At 40.5% G+C, this 18,953-nt stretch overlaps 1 protein-coding gene across 1 annotated transcript in view; it reads right to left on the bottom strand.

Moving 5' to 3' along the window:
* fat3a (FAT atypical cadherin 3a) overlaps positions 1-18,953 on the bottom strand; it is a gene marked incomplete at its 5' end in the record, with an annotated part of 94,079 nt that overhangs the window by 40,514 nt on the left and 34,612 nt on the right. Inside the window, 4 exons of the mRNA XM_081369683.1 lie at positions 939-5,048; positions 5,510-5,720; positions 6,434-6,709; positions 9,457-9,596. Coding sequence (XP_081225809.1) covers positions 939-5,048; positions 5,510-5,720; positions 6,434-6,709; positions 9,457-9,596 — 4,737 coding nt within the window. The remainder of the gene's footprint in view (positions 1-938; positions 5,049-5,509; positions 5,721-6,433; positions 6,710-9,456; positions 9,597-18,953) is intronic.

The raw sequence follows: 18,953 nt of genomic DNA, 5'->3' as shown, positions 1-18,953 counted from the left end.
CAGGGCTTGAGAAAATCAGGCTATGTTTAGATTGAGAGCACACACACACACACACACACACACACACACACACACACACACACACACACACACACACACACACACACACACACACACACACACACACACACACACACACACACACACACACACACACACACACAGTTATACTGCATGGTAAGGTATTAGGGCATCAAAACTATATGTTCTCGTTGAACATTTTCAAAACCTTGTGCATGAAAAGACTTTATTTCTTTATGGATGTTTTTTTGTGTGTGTACGGAGCATTGTCAAGCTGGAACCGATGATTGTCTAAAGAAACTGCATGATTGTTGCTTGATTTTATGCACATGAAAAAATGGGGGTAGCTGAAATAACCAAACAAAATAAAAATTCTCTCATCATTTACTCGTTTAACCTCATTGTCATTCCAAACCCATACAAGTTTTTTTTTCTTCTGTGAAATTCAAAGACATTCTAAGGAATATTGAATATTGAGTTTTGTTCATACAATGAAAGTCAGTAGCGTCCAAAACAACAATGATCCCCAATGAGTTTCATTGTATGAACAAAAAAACATTTTTCTAAATATTTTTTTTTGTGTACTACAGAAGTCATTCAGTCAAATAGGTTTGGAGTGACAGTAGGGTGAGTTAATGATAATAAATTGATAATTGTAAATTATCCCTTAAGCATCTTACTCAGTGTTGCTTCTCAAGTATGATGTAATATATATTGATTTATAAAGATTTTTCAATATATATATATATATATATATATATATATATATATATATAGAAAAATCTTTATAAATCAATATATATTACATCAATAATATACAATATATATTACATCTATAATTAATTAGTAATTATATAAACTAATTAAGAACATGATTTTCTGTTGTGTATTAGTCATGCAGTTAACATAATTCTTACCTGTAATATGATAGGTGACTTGTCGGTTTCCAGGTGAGCTGTCATTGTCCCTTGTGTTAAGTACTGCCACCACTTCACCAGGTGCATCACTCTCCCGTACGCTTCCGAAGTAACGGGGCTGAAGAAACTGCGGTACGTTGTCATTGGAGTCGCTCACTGCTATAGTTATAGTAGTTGAGGACGACTGGCTTGCAGGATCTCCAAGGTCAAATGCCCAGACTGTAAGACTGTGGGCTGGGCTCTGTTCATGGTCCAGCCCTTTCAGAGTCGATATCCAACCAGAGCTGCTGTCAATTGTAAAGTAGGCACCATGCTCTTCAATGTCCTCACCGCCAGAGCCACCAAGCAACCCAGGTGGAGCAAGACTGTAGGTCACCTGACCATTAGCTGCCCAATCAGGATCCAAAGCTCGCACTTGAAGAATCCTAGTTCCAGGAGAAAGACCCTCGGTGACTGACGCCTCATAGATATCTGACTCAAACGCAGGTTTGTTATCATTGACATCTTGTACTTTGACCTCCACATCCACAGCCGAAACAGCATCCAACCGTCCATGCTGCAACATTGCAATCACTTTAAAATGATAGGCCTGTGTCAGCTCTCGGTCCAGTGCTTTGTCTAGTTTGATAGTGCCACTTTCTTTGTCTACCACAAACACTCCATCACTGTTACTCTCTGGAGTCTGTCCGATCACCGCTGAGAAGCTTACTGGTAAGGAAGAGTGGCTAGTCGAGGTGTGTAGATGCACCGCACCCAGCAAGGAACCGATGGGCATGTCCTCTGGCACAGTAAAGGAGAATTGTGGTTGGCTGAAGGAAGGTATGTGCGCATCAGCGGACAAAACATGTATGTAGACTGACACAAGGGAATGTTTAACAGGTGCACCTCCATCAGAGGCTTTAACAAAGAAGGATAGAACAGACCCACGCAAAGAGGCAAAGTTGCCTTTGGTGACAACCCAGCCACTGTCCGGGTCGATATCCAGAAGTTCAGTAACCTGCAGGCTGGCCTCACTGTACAGACTGTAGCTCACTTGTCCGTTGGCACCTTGATCTACATCCCAAGCTTGCACTTGCATCACAAGGGTACCTGGTTCAACCTCAGACCGCACACTTGCATGGTACTCTGAGGCGCTAAAAAGTGGAGTGTTGTCATTCTCGTCTAGTACAGTGACCCGGACACTGCAATATCCAGATCGGCCACCTGCATCCACAGCCGCAATGGACAGCACCATCTCACTTCGTTCTTCCCGGTCCAGACGCTCAAGAGTCATAATTTGTCCATTGCCATCAATACTGAACAAGTCTCGAGCGGAATCTGAGAGTAGCACATACTTCACTTCCCCAAACGGTCCAGGATCAGCATCTTGCGCCCTGATTGCGATGACCTTTGATCCCACTGGCGCGTTTTCCCGTACGTCGGCCTCGTACATGCCCTGGGTGAACTGGGGGGTGTGCAGATTAGCTCGCTCTACTCTAACATGCACTTGCGCCGTACTGGTAAAGACACCGTCTGAAACACTTACGTTCAGGGTGATGGCGGAAGGCATGCGCTGCATGCGTCGCTGGCCACTCAGGGTGAGGACACCAGAGGCGGCATCTATCTCAAACAGCATCCTTTCGTTTCCAGACACCAGGCCATACTGCAAGCGCTCTGCGTCTGAGCGGTCTGCGTCAGAGGCCTGTATGCATGTTACAAAGTGCCCTTTGGGTGCCAACTCATTGATTGAGGCTTCATATAGCAGTTGGTTAAACACTGGAGCGTTGTCGTTGGTGTCCGTGACATCGACTGTGACCCACACTTCGCTGCTCAGTGGGGGAAAGCCATTATCTGTTGCCTTGACAAGAAACACATAACGCTGGATGGTCTCATGGTCCAGGGAGCGAGCGGTCAGAATTAGACCACTGCTGCTGTCAATGTGGAAGTGGTCAGTGCTGTTGGTATGGTCTGGAATGATTTGGTACCGTATAGCTGCGTTTTTCTTGGAGTCGCTGTCCGTTGCGAGCACCTGCAATGCTGCAGTGCCAATCATGGCAGTTTCTGAAATGACGGCTTTGTACGAGGGCCGCTCAAACACTGGAGGGTTGTCATTGACATCCAAAACAGTAACTTCAACATCCACTTCTGCACGAGCACCTGTGAGGCAGTCCGTTGCTCTAACAATGAGTCTGTGGACAGGGCTGGTCTCATAGTCAAGGGCAGAGATGACACTAATGACCCCCGTGTCAAATCCAATGGAGAAGAGCGTTCCAGGGTCACCATGCTTGATTGTGTAAAGGACACTCTGGCCTTCAGGGCTGCTGGCATTTATTCCCAGAATTGGAGTCCATACTGGTATATCTTCGCTCACTTTTACCGAGTAGAATGGTCGGTCGAATACTGGCATTGCTCTGTTTACCACTGTAACAGGAAAGGTGACTGAAGAGGACATAGGTGGTGTTCCCATGTCACGGGCAAACACCAGAACCTGATATTCCACACTGGAGAGATCCGCCTCATAAGCTCTGCGTAAGCGAAGCTCGCCGCTCACACGGTCCATCTCGAAATGTCCCAGTTCATCCTGTAGAAAGTAGCTGACCTCTCCATTTTGTCCTTTGTCTCGGTCCACTGCCGTCACTCGAAATATTGCAGTCCCAGGCTCCGCTTCTACTTGCACAGCAGCATAGTATGGCAATCCAACAAAAACTGGAGCGTTGTCGTTGACATCGGTGACTTGAACTCGGACCAGCGCCCTTGCAACACGAAGACGATCTTCCTCACGTCCCGCTTGTACCAAAAGTCCATATTCCTCCTTCTCCTCCCTGTCCAACGGGACTCCAACAGTTTCAATGGCACCAGAAGTTGGCCTGATGCGAAATTTCCCTCCTGCATTCAGCAAAGTATAGCGCAGTGGTTCATTCAACTTGTTCCCTAATGCTGTTACCACAGCAACTGTTGTTATATTGCCATTGTTCTCCTCAATGTTGGAATTGTAGGCATTTTGAGTAAAAGCAAGCCCACTGTCCAAAGCCTCATGCACCAGGATGGTAACCAGAGAGGTGCTAGAAAAGCGTCCGTCTGAAACGCGGATGTTAAAGCGAAATCGTTCTTTGCTAAATGTACTGTTTCTCACAGTCAACAGTCCAGTACTTGGCTCAATGCTGAAATGTTCTAAGCTCCCGTCTGTCAATGAGTAGGTGAGCTCTGACTGGCCATTACCATCGGGATCAGTAGCAAAAACTTGTAGGGCTTCTACACCTTCATAAGTTGGGAGCAGAAGGACAGCTTCATAGGAATCCTGGGAAAATTTAGGTGGGCAGTCGTTAACATCTTGCACCTCAATAGTCACTTCTGCAGGCCGCTCAGCTGAGAGCTGAGGATTCCCACTGTCTCGGACGTTAACGTGGAAACGAAATGTAGGTGTGGTTTCATGGTCAAGTGGAGCAATTGTCCTTATGGATCCAGTTCCGGCATCTACTGCAAAGAAGCGCCTAGCAGATTCTTCCATGATCTGGTAAACTAACAGGGCATTATGGTTGCGGTCAGCATCGGTTGCTCGTATGACCAGCGGTTGACCGTTGTCACTCTGCACAACACTATTAAGCCCAGCGCCTTCACTGATACTTCCATGGTAATGCAGCTGTTGGAAAACCGGCGCATTGTCGTTTTGGTCTAGAACTGTAACTGTTATTGTAGCATTTGAGGCCTGTCCAGCCATGTTGCTTGCAGTGACTATTAGCACGTAGGAAGAAACTGTCTCAAAGTCCAGTGATTTCTGTGTAGTGATTACTCCACTGTACTGGTTGATGCGGAATGTCCTATGACCATTGCCGTGGCGAATATCGTAGGTAAGGGTGGAGAGACTTAAAGCGTTTACTGTGATGACTGAAGCTCCTATGGCGACACCCTCTGATATCTCCGCCTGATATTCACTTTGGGGAAACTTGGGACCAGCGTTATCGGACAAGGTGACCGCGATTCGGACGACAGCTGTTGATGATAATGCTGGAGAACCATTATCAGTTGCTTTGACAGACAAGACGTAGTGACCAATGTTTGACAGCTCCAATTCCCGAGCCAATGAGATGATGCCCAAAACAGGATCAATCCGGAATGTGTTCCCTGTGTTCCCTACATTGAAAGAGAAAAAAGGGAGTAAGAAAAATAAGATCTTACAAATATACAGTTATTAAACTTATGGAAAAAATGGTAATATGGGAAATGTGTTGTGACAAAAAACAACAACCTTTAAATGAAAACTATTTTCCAGATTCTTCAAAATTGTATCCATGTATGCTGGCTTTTCCTTTACAGTCCAACTTATCCATTAAAAATAAAAGAATATTTAAAGATGGTAAAGAAATTCATACGTTTATGAATTATAGTTTATGGCTTATGTCTATTGATCTATGTTTACTGGTCCAAGTCATACTCTTGAGCACAGATTAATTCAATAAAGCAAATAATTGGTAATAAGTTATTTGTAAACACAATTTACATTTATTATTAATTTATCATTAGACAAATTGAGTTAAGTGTGTCCATTTAGTGAAGTGTGTCCAGACTTTGATAATATGTGAGCGTGTGCATACCTGAGTCGACGCTGTAGCTGATTTGTGCATTCTGGCCCTTGTCCTTATCGAGTGCAGTCACAGTGAGAACAGCCGATCCCAGAGCAGCTGATTCATACACCTGTCCATCATACATCACCATGGTGAAAAGAGGGGCGTGGTCGTTCACATCCTCCACACCGATCAGGACACGAGCAAGGCTACGTCTGTACGGGAACTCTTGATCTTTCACCTAGTATGGAAAAAAAAAAGCAAGAATGATATAGAATGAAATAAATAAGAGGTAGGTTAGAAACAAAAATGAATTCCCTGTCTGAGACAGACAGCAATATCCAACACAAACAAAGAGCAACACACACACACACACACACAACAAAATCAAATTCGCTCACTGCCAGACGGAGTGGATAACATCTCTCTCCGGATTATAATAACAAATTTCATCTGTTTGCAGGCAGCAGGAATATCCATGTGCTTATTAGATATGACACTCACTGTCTCTCACCCTCGTCAGGGGAGTGCGGAAACAAGGAGTGATACAGATCAGATCAATAATTAGATCACAGTGGAGAAACGACACAGGTGCAGACAACATTAAACTAGTGACGGCTGCCAAAGCACAAGGAGCAATCTCCTGTTCCTGTCATACCTGCACTCAAGCATGGAGAGCGTTAAAGAGAGAGAGGAGGGAGGCAGATCTGTGGGAATGTACACTACCAACACTAATCAAATACCTCTCCTGTTTTATGTTTTATCTATCTATTGAGAGTCACACTGAAAGTTTTCTATTTATATCTATATATCTATGAGGCTGCTTACTGGTCCAAGTCTTTATCCTTTATATTGAAAACAGATTCATTAAAGAAAGTCATTAATGTCACCATAACTTTTGTGCAGTATCTTCATAATATCTATGAGATTATGAAGAAAGCCTTGTCTGATTACCATGATGGTGAGGATGTGCTGTGTTCGGCTCTCGTGGTCCAGTCTGCGAGCCGTGTAGATGACGCCGCTGTTAGGGTCGATGCGGAAGAGGCGCATGCTGCTGGGGTCAACGCTGCTCTGGAGGCTAAAGGTCAAACGGTGACGCTCGTCGCGGTCGGATGCCAACACCTGGACCACCTCTGTATCCGGGGGCGTGTCCTCTGTGATTGTGATGTCATAGGTGGGCTGGGAAAAAACTGGCGGGTTGTCGTTGTTGTCCAAAACAGTAATCTGGACCTGTGAAAATGACAGGAAGTCAACATGAAATATAGTGCAAAAGTGCCCGCCCCCTTTTTTAGCAGCGCTGGTTCCCGAAGTATTTTCTCCATTCATTTTTCCCATAGGGATTTTCAAATGGTCTTTGTTAAAGAGTTATAAACCATGAACCAAGCCAATCCGCTACGAGGTGAATCACAAAATCGGACAACAAGACTGTGAACTTAAAGGCTTTAGTGAGGGAACAATCCCATGAAGCATTGCGAATAGCATAATCGAATTACAAACGATAAAACTACACATTTACAAATGTTATGTATACAAACAAAATATTTTAAGTTTATTGCAAAATATGCATATTTATACAAACATTTAAGTATTTTGAGAGCGTAGGGAGATCGACTCGATTACGTCATTCGCAGTGCTTCATGGGAGTGGGCGGAGCTAACAAGATATTTTTCGACTCTCTGATTGGTGTAATTTTCTGTACAGCATCATGGGTAATGTAGTTTTTCGCCAGGAATTCCACAGTTAAACAAGATTATTTTAAAATTATCAGCAGAAGCAAATACCATTGATTAACAAACTCGTAACTCACAACAGCATGTCTTTAAAAGTGTAGAAGTTATTGTTAAAAATCAACTTCCTTATGGAGAGAAAATGAGTTTTTACTTCTGGAACCCGACTGTTGCACTCGATTGTACTTTCTTAGTACCAGTTGAACTTTATTAAGCTGAAATAAAATATTATATTATATGAAAAACTTAAACGAAAGTTAGAAATGTTGAAATACTAAAATTACTAAAACTAAAGTGAATATTATAAAGCTAATTAGAAATATAAAAAAAAGTAATAAAATGAGAAAAACACAATTACAAAAAAATGGCTGGAAATATAAAAAAATACAAGTTTATTCCAAATATGAATATATACTAGAATAGTATAGAAATAATACTAACACAACACTCAAATTCATGGTCATATTCTGAATGATTCACCTTCCACACTGTGCACCTTCTAAGCAACGAAGAAGCCTCGTTTTTTATTGACTTTACGAGTCAGAAAGTCACATGACTTGTTCACAAACACGCACCATGAGTGTCTGAACAAATCGAAGTTGAATGCTGAACGCTGCCTGAAATGCAATTGTCTGACGCAAGTACTCAGCTCTCCTAACTTGTATAAATAACCACAGCAGTCGTCAGAGCACGCCAATAGAGAGAGAGAGTGTGTGTGTGTGCGTGTGTGTGTGTGTGTGTGTGTGAGTGATCGAACCGCGTCGGCTGATCTAATTATAAAGTAATAACAGACGTGTACTTCCGTCTCACACTCGTCCTTGCGGAGACACGCTGAGATCCATCTGTGTGTGTGTGTGTCGCAGACCGTGAATGAATGTGTATTTGTGTATGAAAGTAAGTGAGATCGTTTTTGTATTTTTAAATGAGTGCATTTGCATGTGACCGAGAGTGTGTCCGCAAAAGTGTTGTTAAATGAGTGCAGTTGACTGAATTTAAATGAGTTATCTTTTGTGTTTGCGTTCTTGTGCATGAGTGTGTAGGCTATGTGTTCATTTACTTTGTATACAGTGAGTGAATAAACTGAATAAATGCGCCTCCCACCCCAAACACTGCGGCAGCTTCTACTCCGGATCGATCATTCATTTTCCCTCACTCTCCCACATTTTTTTCTCCTTTCGGGATGGATCGTGTCCTTTCAACTCTGACCTTCACGCACATATTACACCGCGAAGACTCGTATCTATGGCAACGAAGCGATCAATCCGATGGGACCTTGACATCAGGGATAGGCAATCTGAACGATGACAGACGCTATCAATCAAACTCTCACCATCAAACATCAGCATCAATCATCGACTAAACAGCTGCTGTCAGGACGACACACACTCAAAACCTGCTTCCCTGCACATCAAAAGTGCCCAAAAGATAGAAGCATCATTATGCTGCCTTTTAAGATCGTGTCTGGCCAAATTCTAATTAAGTAGAACAAGCTCAGTGAAAAAAAAAGAAAAAAAAAATGTAGGAGTTATTAATAAATAAATTAATATAAATAAAATATGTATTATATTAATATATAATAATATAAAATGTTGGTGTATAAGAGGAGACATGCTGACTATAAATATTAATTAATATAAATACATTAATATTAATTTATATAAATTACATTTTAATTATATTAACAAAATATGAATATACAATATTGGCATATGAGTAGAAAGCAATGCTGATTATAAATATTAAATAATATAAATAAACATTTTTATAAATAAAATATTAATCATATTCTATAATATATAATATAAAATATTGGTGCATGAGAGGAGAGATGCTGACTATAATATAAATATTATTTAATATAATACATTTGTATTAATTTATATAAAAATGATATTAACATAATATTAATATAAAATATTGGCAATTGAGACATGCTGATTATACATATTAAATAATATAAGTATATAAATAGTAATTAATATTACTATAAATATCAATTATATTAATATATAAAATGAATATAAAATATTGGTGTACGAGTGGAGAGAAATTCTGATTACATATAATTGCATATACATATTATTTACACAAATAAAATATTAAATAAATATACATTTGTTAACTAGTGAGGCTATGTTTTTGGAGCTGAACATTGTGTGTCTCTTAATCATGTTTGTGTCCATGAAAGTTCATTATTATGTTGTTGTTTTTTTTGTCTGTGTGTGTGTGTGTGTGTGTTTGTGTGTTTACCTGAGTGTACGCTATATTAGTCCCATCTGTAACCTCCACAGTGAGGTTGTAAAATGATCGCTGCTCGGCGTCCAGAGGTTTAGCGATGACGATAGTTCCGACACCTTTCTCGACGTCAAACATACTGTCCACGTCACCGCCTTACGTGAAAAGAGACAACATGATTAAACACAAGAACTCTCCATATCTCTCTCTCTCTCACACACACAGACACACACTCACACACACAGATATCACACACACACAAATTCACACCAATGCAATACTCATGTACTCCAAACGGGGGCGCTAAAGGGTTTTAAAGTGCAAAACATAAGTAGGATGGGATTTCCTCATCATACCCACACACAAACACAGCAAACACACAACACAAACCACACATATGCAATGCACACATAACACACATCCCGTGTGTAACACATTTAAAATGCACATAATCTACATATTCATATATAAAACACAACAGACACAACAGATTAAAGTGCAAGATACTTTAATTCACACATACTACATTCACAACACACTCACACAAATATTGAGACATATACACTAACATGTGTAATGTATGCATGTGTTTGTATGTGGTAGTTAAGTGACTAAAAGGATTCCTCCATTTTCTAAGACTTTGTCTTCATATTTCTACACAACAAGTACGTGCACAAACAGTCTAACGCAACACATGCCTCCCATACACACACAGAAGTGCTCTCAGAATCAGCTATAATGGAGAGCTGACCCAAAAATGTAAACTCTATGAATATTTACTCCCTCTCATGTCGAAGCAAACCCGACATACTTTCTTTCGTTGAAAACAAAAGATACATGTCTATCGTTAGTCAAGCTCCAAAAATGCACCATAAAGTAGTCCATATAAACGCCCTTTAAAGCCATACGATAATTATGTGTGAACAAAGTCAAATTTGTTATCATTCACTATAAATTGTAGCTCTCAAATGTTGCTCTAAAAAATTCAACTTTCAACTTTGCAGCATCGTGATTAGTCACATGACATGCAATAATAAGATTCTGATGCCAATCCTGATGCCATATGCCTTTTTGTGGCATATTTAAAGGCAGAGATGCACAATATATTACCAATGTATTAGTGGTCATCTAATATTGTTCATTCCATGTTTATTTATATAGCACATAAAAAAAACAAGGTTTACAAAGTGCTGAACAAGGGATAACAACATAAAAGCACATATAAAACATAAATCAACACACAATCACACAGTTCTCATACTGGGGTAAAAGCCTGGGAATACAAGTGAGTTTTAAAGGAACACTCGACCATTTTTTGAAATAGGGATTATTCACCTTCTTTCCTACATTTAGATAGGTGGGCAAATGCATTTTGGTCTCAGTGCATGCATTGTTTTAGTTTGAAAGGGTCGGCGCTAGCTTAGCTTAGCATAATGAATGGAATCCTTTGTTGCCAGCTAGCATGTCCTGAGTAAAAGTAATAATAAAAATAAAAAAACCCACCTAATTACTTCTTGTGGCCTGCGTATTCACAATGAGTACAAATAGCGATGCAGATTAACACCAGGCGATTTCCTAGGCAGATATTGACTTATATATTAAGGACTATATTAGGGGGAAGCACAGGTGAAGCACTGCTACTTGGGCATGATATCTCTGCGCCCAAGTAGCAGTGCTTCGCCTCTGCTTCCCCCTAATATAGTCCCAAGTCAATATCTGCCTAGGAAATCGCCTAGTGTTAATCTGCATCGCTATTTGTACTCATTGTGAATACGCAGGCCACAAGAAGTAATTAGGTGTTTTTTTATATTTTTTATATTACTTTTACTTAGGACATGCTAGCTGGCAACAAAGGATTCCATTCATTATGCTAAGCTAAGCTAGTGCCGACCCTGTCAAACTAAAACAATGCATGCACTGAGACAAAAATGCATTCGCCCACCTATCTAAATGTAGGAAAGAAGGTGAATAATCCCTATTTAAAAAAACGGTGGAGTGTTCCTTTAAGACGAGATTTAAAAGATTCAAGGGTTGGGGCCAATTTGACCTGTGGAGGAAGCTCATTTCACAGTTTAGGGGCTGCAGCTGAGAAAGCGCGGTCACCCCAGGTTTTTAACCTGGTTTTTGGAGCGACCAGCCGAAGTTGATCAATAGACCTAAGCGACCGTGAGGGGGTATAAACTTGTACGAGGTCTGAGATGTAGCGAGGAGCCAAACCATTTAGTGATTTAAAAACAAACAATAAGATCTTAAAATGTATTCTAAAATGGATCGGGAGCCAATGTAGCGAGGCCAGGACTGGTGTTATGTGTTAATGCTTGCGAGTTCCGGTTAACAGGCGTGCGGCCGAGTTTTGTACTAACTGTAAGCGTGAAAGAGAGGTTTGGTTTACGCCAATGTAAAGTGCATTACAGTAGTCTAAACGAGTTGAAATAAAGTGCTTAAGAAATAAGACAGGTTTAATTTTAGATAAAAGCCTCAAGTGATAGAAACTGGTTTTGACAACATTATTTATCTGTTTATCAAGTTTAAAACCACTGTCTATTTTGACACCCAAATTTGTGACTATGGGTTTCACATATTGTTGCAGGTAGCCCAGGTCAACGGGAAGAATATCATCGGCCCGATTGGGTCCAAACAAAATGACCTCAGTTTTATCTTCATTTAGATTTAAAAAGTTCGAAGCCATCCAGGCCTTAATATCTTTTAAGCACTCCAGTAGAGGTATGAGGGAGTTACTTTCACCTCTTTTGAGCGGAAGATATATTTGAGAATCGTACGCGTAAAAATGATAGGAGATGCCATGCTTTCTAATTATGTTTCCTAGGGGGAGGAGATATAGAGAAAAGAGAAGTGGTCCAAGAACTGCGCCCTGTGGAACACCACAAAGAAGGGGGGCAGTAGATGAACCAACATCTCCAAGATTTACTGAAAAGCATCTCGCAGATAAATAGGACTTAAACCACTGCAAAGCAGTGTCCCTAATACCAACACAGTGCTCTAGACGGGAGATAAGAACTGCGTGGTCAACTGTATCAAATGCCGCAGTGAGGTCTAAAAGCACTAATATGGCAGAATTGCCAGAATCAATGGTTAATAAAAGGTCATTAAAAACTCTTAAAAGTGCCGTTTCAGTGCTGTGAAATGCTTTAAAGCCAGATTGAAAAATCTCAAAAATTCCATGTACATCTAAAAAAGACTGCAGCTGTAGAAGAACAGTCTTCTCTAAAACTTTTGAGATGAAAGGAAGCTTCGAGATAGGTCTATAATTGGATAAAAACCGAGGAATCCGAATTTCTTTTTTTAATCAGGGGTTCCACAACTGCTTCTTTGAGATATGTTGGAACGTCACCTGCTGCCAAACTACTATTTATAATTTTCTGAACAATTGGGCCAGTGGTCTCCCAGGCTTCCTTAGTAATTGTAATTTTTTCACATTTTTATTTATATAATTAACATATTTTTATATACAGTGAGGAAAATAAGTATTTGAACACCCTGCTATTTTGCAAGTTCTCCCACTTAGAAATCATGGAGGGGTCTGAAATTGTCATCGTAGGTGCATGTCCACTGTGAGAGACATAATCTAAAAAAAAAAATCCAGAAATCACAATGTATGATTTTTTTAACTATTTATTTGTATGATACAGCTGCAAATAAGTATTTGAACACCTGAGAAAATCAATGTTAATATTTGGTACAGTAGCCTTTGTTTGCAATTACAGAGGTCAAACGTTTCCTGTAGTTTTTCACCAGGTTTGCACACACTGCAGGAGGGATTTTGGCCCACTCCTCCACACAGATCTTCTCTAGATCAGTCAGGTTTCTGGGCTGTCGCTGAGAAACACGGAGTTTGAGCTCCCTCCAAAGATTCTCTATTGGGTTTAGGTCTGGAGACTGGCTAGGCCACGCCAGAACCTTGATATGCTTCTTACAGAGCCACTCCTTGGTTATCCTGGCTGTGTGCTTCGGGTCATTGTCATGTTGGAAGACCCAGCCTCGACCCATCTTCAATGCTCTAACTGAGGGAAGAAGGTTGTTCCCCAAAATCTCGCAATACATGGCCCCGGTCATCCTCTCCTTAATACAGTGCAGTCGCCCTGTCCCATGTGCAGAAAAACACCCCCAAAGCATGATGCTACCACCCCCATGCTTCACAGTAGGGATGGTGTTCTTGGGATGGTACTCATCATTCTTCATCCTCCAAACACGTTTAGTGGAATTATGACCAAAAAGTTCTATTTTGGTCTCATCTGACCACATGACTTTCTCCCATGACTCCTCTGGATCATCCAAATGGTCATTGGCAAACTTAAGACGGGCCTTGACATGTGCTGGTTTAAGCAGGGGAACCTTCCGTGCCATGCATGATTTCAAACCATGACGTCTTAGTGTATTACCAACAGTAACCTTGGAAACGGTGGTCCCAGCTCTTTTCAGGTCATTGACCAGCTCCTCCCGTGTAGTTCTGGGCTGATTTCTCACCTTTCTTAGGATCATTGAGACCCCACGAGGTGAGATCTTGCATGGAGCCCCAGTCCGAGGGAGATTGACAGTCATGTTTAGCTTCTTCCATTTTCTAATGATTGCTCCAACAGTGGACCTTTTTTCACCAAGCTGCTTGGCAATTTCCCCGTAGCCCTTTCCAGCCTTGTGGAGGTGTACAATTTTGTCTCTAGTGTCTTTGGACAGCTCTTTGGTCTTGGCCATGTTAGTAGTTGGATTCTTACTGATTGTATGGGGTGGACAGGTGTCTTTATGCAGCTAACGACCTCAAACAGGTGCATCTAATTTAGGATAATAAATGGAGTGGAGGTGGACATTTTAAAGGCAGACTAACAGGTCTTTGAGGGTCAGAATTCTAGCTGATAGACAGGTGTTCAAATACTTATTTGCAGCTGTATCATACAAATAAATAGTTAAAAAATCATATATTGTGATTTCTGGATTTTTTTTTTTAGATTATGTCTCTCACAGTGGACATGCACCTACGATGACAATTTCAGACCCCTCCATGATTTCCAAGTGGGAGAACTTGCAAAATAGCAGGGTGTTCAAATACTTATTTTCCTCACTGTATATTTTCATTATTGGCAGATATTATATTTGCATTGGCCATGCAAATGCATTTAATTGCCCCCATTTTGCCATATTCCATATTTCTTTTCTTGGCATATATAAAGACACAGATGTACAATATTGTCATTGTTAAAAATATTTATTTTTAATTATTTTAATTAAGGCTGATATTCCATATTTATTAGCCAATTACATGTATGTAATTCCCCCTATTTTAATATTACTTTTGCCTTTCTAAAACACAACTTAAAAAGACAATGATAGACTATGGCCATTAAAAACTTAAGAATACTACCATTAAAAACACTATTAAAGAGTTCTTTCCCATTAAGAGTGCACATCTTTTTTAATGTCGGCATGAAACAGAAGTTGCGATAGTCTTTTCTTCTCTATTGTGACATATATCAGAGTGAAACAGCTTCTCGAACAAGAACAAATGTAGGACGGGACTTGATTTTGTCAGTGGGGAATTGATTGGATGGTTGTGGTTTGCTTTTGGTGGATCTCATGTGAGTGACAGGTTGCCCCGCCCTCACGCCATCAGTGAGCTGCAAGAGAGAGGGGAAGTCATTTTGATTAAAGATTACATAAATTAAAATAAATGATGTGCACGGATAAATTAATTATAATACTGCAATATTCCGTAAAGTAGTTTTCAAAGTAGTTTGGTTTTATGATATTGCCCATTTATCAGTTATCGCGATAACATCATGGAAACAATTATTGGCTTATTGGTATCAGATTAAATTGTAATATTTGTGCATCCCTATGCAAACAAACACAAATGAGACTTAAATTTCAGTCTGGTTCTCACAGAAAACTATGACTTCAGAAGACTTTTCTGGTGCTTTTTTTTTAACCCTTTCTGACACGATTTGCTTTCGTTGTATGACAAAAAGCAACTCCACCATTGTGACTAAAATCTTTTGCGCTCCACAGAAGAATAAAGTTACACAGGTTTGGAACGACACAAGGATGAGTACATAATGACAGTACTGTCATTTATAGGTGAAGTATCTCTTTAGCATGTAGTTCAGGTGGTTGCATCAGTGTTTTTGAACGCCTGTGAGTGTGAACAGAGGTGAAAGTGTGTTTTGGCAGGGAGTTATGTTCCCTCTTCACACTCGTTCTACCCGGGGCGCATTAATCATCTCGTGCCGCCTGTTGCTCTAACACCTGGTAGAGAGATACACTTACACATGCATACACACACTTACACACCCTTTCATTCATCACCGTCCACCCTCGCTGTCCTCACAAGCTCTCTCTCGTCTGTCAAGCTAACCCCGGGTTGACCCCTGACCTTTACCCACACTCGATTGGCTGTTTAATGACGCATTTAATCAGGCCGCACATGATAAGGCTGGGTCAACGACCGCCAGAAGGGTTTTAGGTACCTCATAAACAAAACACACACTCACATACACACATGGATGGAAGCACAAATTAAACCATTATCGCCTTTGCACAGTAAACACTTAGCACACACGCATGCATTCAATAAAATATCACACGCACATTTAAATCACATTTGAATCGAGACGCTTGTCTCCAAATTCACATCCCAACCAATAATGTAGAAGCAATACAGCACAACACCAAGGGATGATGGGAAAGCAGAGCTAGCTGATGGTTAAACAGCAACAGAGCAACAGCAGTTCTGCTGAACTTGTATAAATATATATAGAGAGAGAGAAAGACAGACGGAAAGAGAAAAAGAGAAAGACAGGAGTTGAAAGAGACAAATAGACAGACAGAAAGAGAGAGATAAACATGCAGAGTCAAACAGACAGAGAAAGAGAGACAGGTAGAGAGAGAAAAACAGGTAGAGAAACACACTTGAAGGGCTGCGCCATGACCCGACTGACGCTCAGGAAAGTTGAAATTCTCAATGCGTTGACATAAAAGTATATCATTTCCACGTGTTTTTAAAGGGGACCTATTAATACAAGTCTCTGGTGTCTGTGAAGTTTTAGCTCAAACTACCCCACAGATCATTTATTATAGCTTGCCAAATTCGCCCCAATTTGGTTGTGAGCAAAATCACGCCGTTGTTGTGTGTATCCCTTTAAATGCAAATGAGCTGCTGTTGCTACCCTCCCCCTTTCCAGAAGAGGGCGGAGCCTTTACAGCTCGTGCTTAAAATACTCCGGCAACAACAAAACTGGAGAACGTCAAATGACAGAAATTGTCAGTAGTGTTGTTCAGCCTTATATGTTTAAACCGTAGTCGGACACTGATGGAGAGACTCTGGATGGTTAGTGGATAAATTTAATGAGTTAAGTTGATTCAACTCATCGACTAGCATGTTTATCTAAAAATCTTTCAGAAACAACTTTTGTGCAAATCCAGGGTTGAACCGAACGTTTGTGAAGCAGTCCGGCGTAAAATGATTTGCAGAAATGTATAACACTAAGTATTTCCTTTCATAAATGAAATTCAACCACGGTGTCCTCAGTGGCTCAGATGCCGAGAGTCTATGGAGACTCTTATGCTCGTTGGTATGTCTAACAACAGAACATTTGTAATGTTTTTTCTACATCTCCAGCTGCTACAGCGAGGAAACAGAAATGGCGACTGCTGCGGCTCACTGAGGGCGGGATCTATGCTAATAAGGCAGGTCGTCACAAGAAGCCCCGCCCATGTTTGCCAGCCTCGCTCGTTTAGAGAGACTGTTTATGATTTAAAGGGATTATAAAAAAAAGAAGTGGGTGGATTTTTACCATTATAGGCTGGTTGTTTACACACACTGTGGACACACATCTACAAAAGTGAATTTTGCTGAATAGGTCTTTAATTTAAAGGGTTAGTTCACCCAAAAATGCAAATTATCCCATATTTTGCCCTCAAGCCATCCTAGGTGTATATGATTTTCTTCTTTCAGCTAAATCAGTCAGAGTTAGGCTACATTAAAAAAATATCCTGGCTCTTTCAAGCTTTATGATGGGAGTGAATAGTAACTGAGATTTTGAAGCCCAAAAAAGTGCATCCCTCCATTATAAAAGTAATCCATACGACTCCAGTGGGTTAGTAAAGGCCTTCTGAAGCAAAGCGATGGGTTTTTGTAAGAAAAATATCCATGTTTATTACTTTATAAACTATAATCACTGGCTTCTGGTAATGGCCGTAAGCAAGTCTAGTTCCGGTGGAAGAGTGACCTCTGACCTGACCCATGACGTAATGATGAAAGCGGAAACGGAGAGGATAGAGCGAAACAAAACACGTCTAACAAAGTCTAAAACGAGAATTTTTAAAGAGAAATGTCAGAGGAGCTTGAGTTTGTTGCCCAGCCCTGTTTGTTTGAACCGCGATAGGTGCTCACATCTAAGCTTTTGCTACGTCTACATCCTACGCCATACGTCGGGTCGGAGGTCACTCATTCGCCGGAACTCGACTCTCGGACGCGTGTCTGAATTCTACTGTTAGAGCAATCTGGCAAAACTTAAAGCACTGTTTATTTCATTTGTAGCTATTTATGCTATTGCTTGTAATTCATTTATTTGTTCTTATTTTAGTACTGACTGTTTACTTGTCTTTTATGACATTTGAAATTTATATTTGTTTTGGTATCAAAATTGAAATTGACAACTGTGATATTTCACTGGCAGCTAAAACATTGGTGTCGTCAACTTATTTATTAGAATACAGTGTTACATGGGCCATACACATTGAAATCTATCACTATTTATTTATTTTTTTTGTGGCAGGGAAAGTAAACATTTTAACCAAAAAAAAAAATCCTTAGCGTCGAGCCCTGGACATGCAAAGAGAGAGAGACAGAGAGACACAGGGACACACAGAGAGAGAGAGAGAGAAACCACGGAAATAAAAACTGACAGAGAAAGAAGAGTTAAAAGAAAAGAAAGAGAAGAGTTCGGCTGAACTGGTAAAGATACCTTCTGTAGAACAGTTCCTGCCGCAAGCGGTCTGGAGAATATAGAACATCTCACGGAAAGCGCGGGGACCTTCCCATACGAAGCATTTAGAAAAAGAGAGAGAGAGTGAGAGTGAGAGAGAGAAAGTCAGAGGAAGAGAGGATGGAAGAGAGAGAGAAAACAACAGAAGTAAAAAAGAGTCGAAGGATAAAAGAAACGAACTAGCATGAGAAGGGAGAGAAAGGGAAGGAAGAGGGAGGAAAAGAGAGGCAGAGCAGCGAACGAGTGCAGAGCAGGTGCTGCTGAAGCAAACAGAAGGTATCTGAACACCAAACCACATGCGTGCTGCAATCCGACTCTCTCACTGCCTGCCGTATCGACAACTACACACAGTCACATGACCACTCGACGTTACACTGCAATTAGCATGATCAACTTCACTTAGCTGTATTAATATTACTGTAAAACATTATTAATAGTGACACACTTTATAGTATTGTATGCATAATATAATTAATATACTGTAATATAATATAATATAATATATATAATTTGTCT

This window comes from Scardinius erythrophthalmus (genome assembly GCF_964197995.2).
Source record: "Scardinius erythrophthalmus genome assembly, chromosome: 7".
Lineage (NCBI taxonomy): Eukaryota > Metazoa > Chordata > Actinopteri > Cypriniformes > Leuciscidae > Scardinius > Scardinius erythrophthalmus.
The sequence above is the reverse complement of the archived record's forward strand: the minus strand, read 5'-3'. Positions and strand labels throughout refer to the sequence as shown.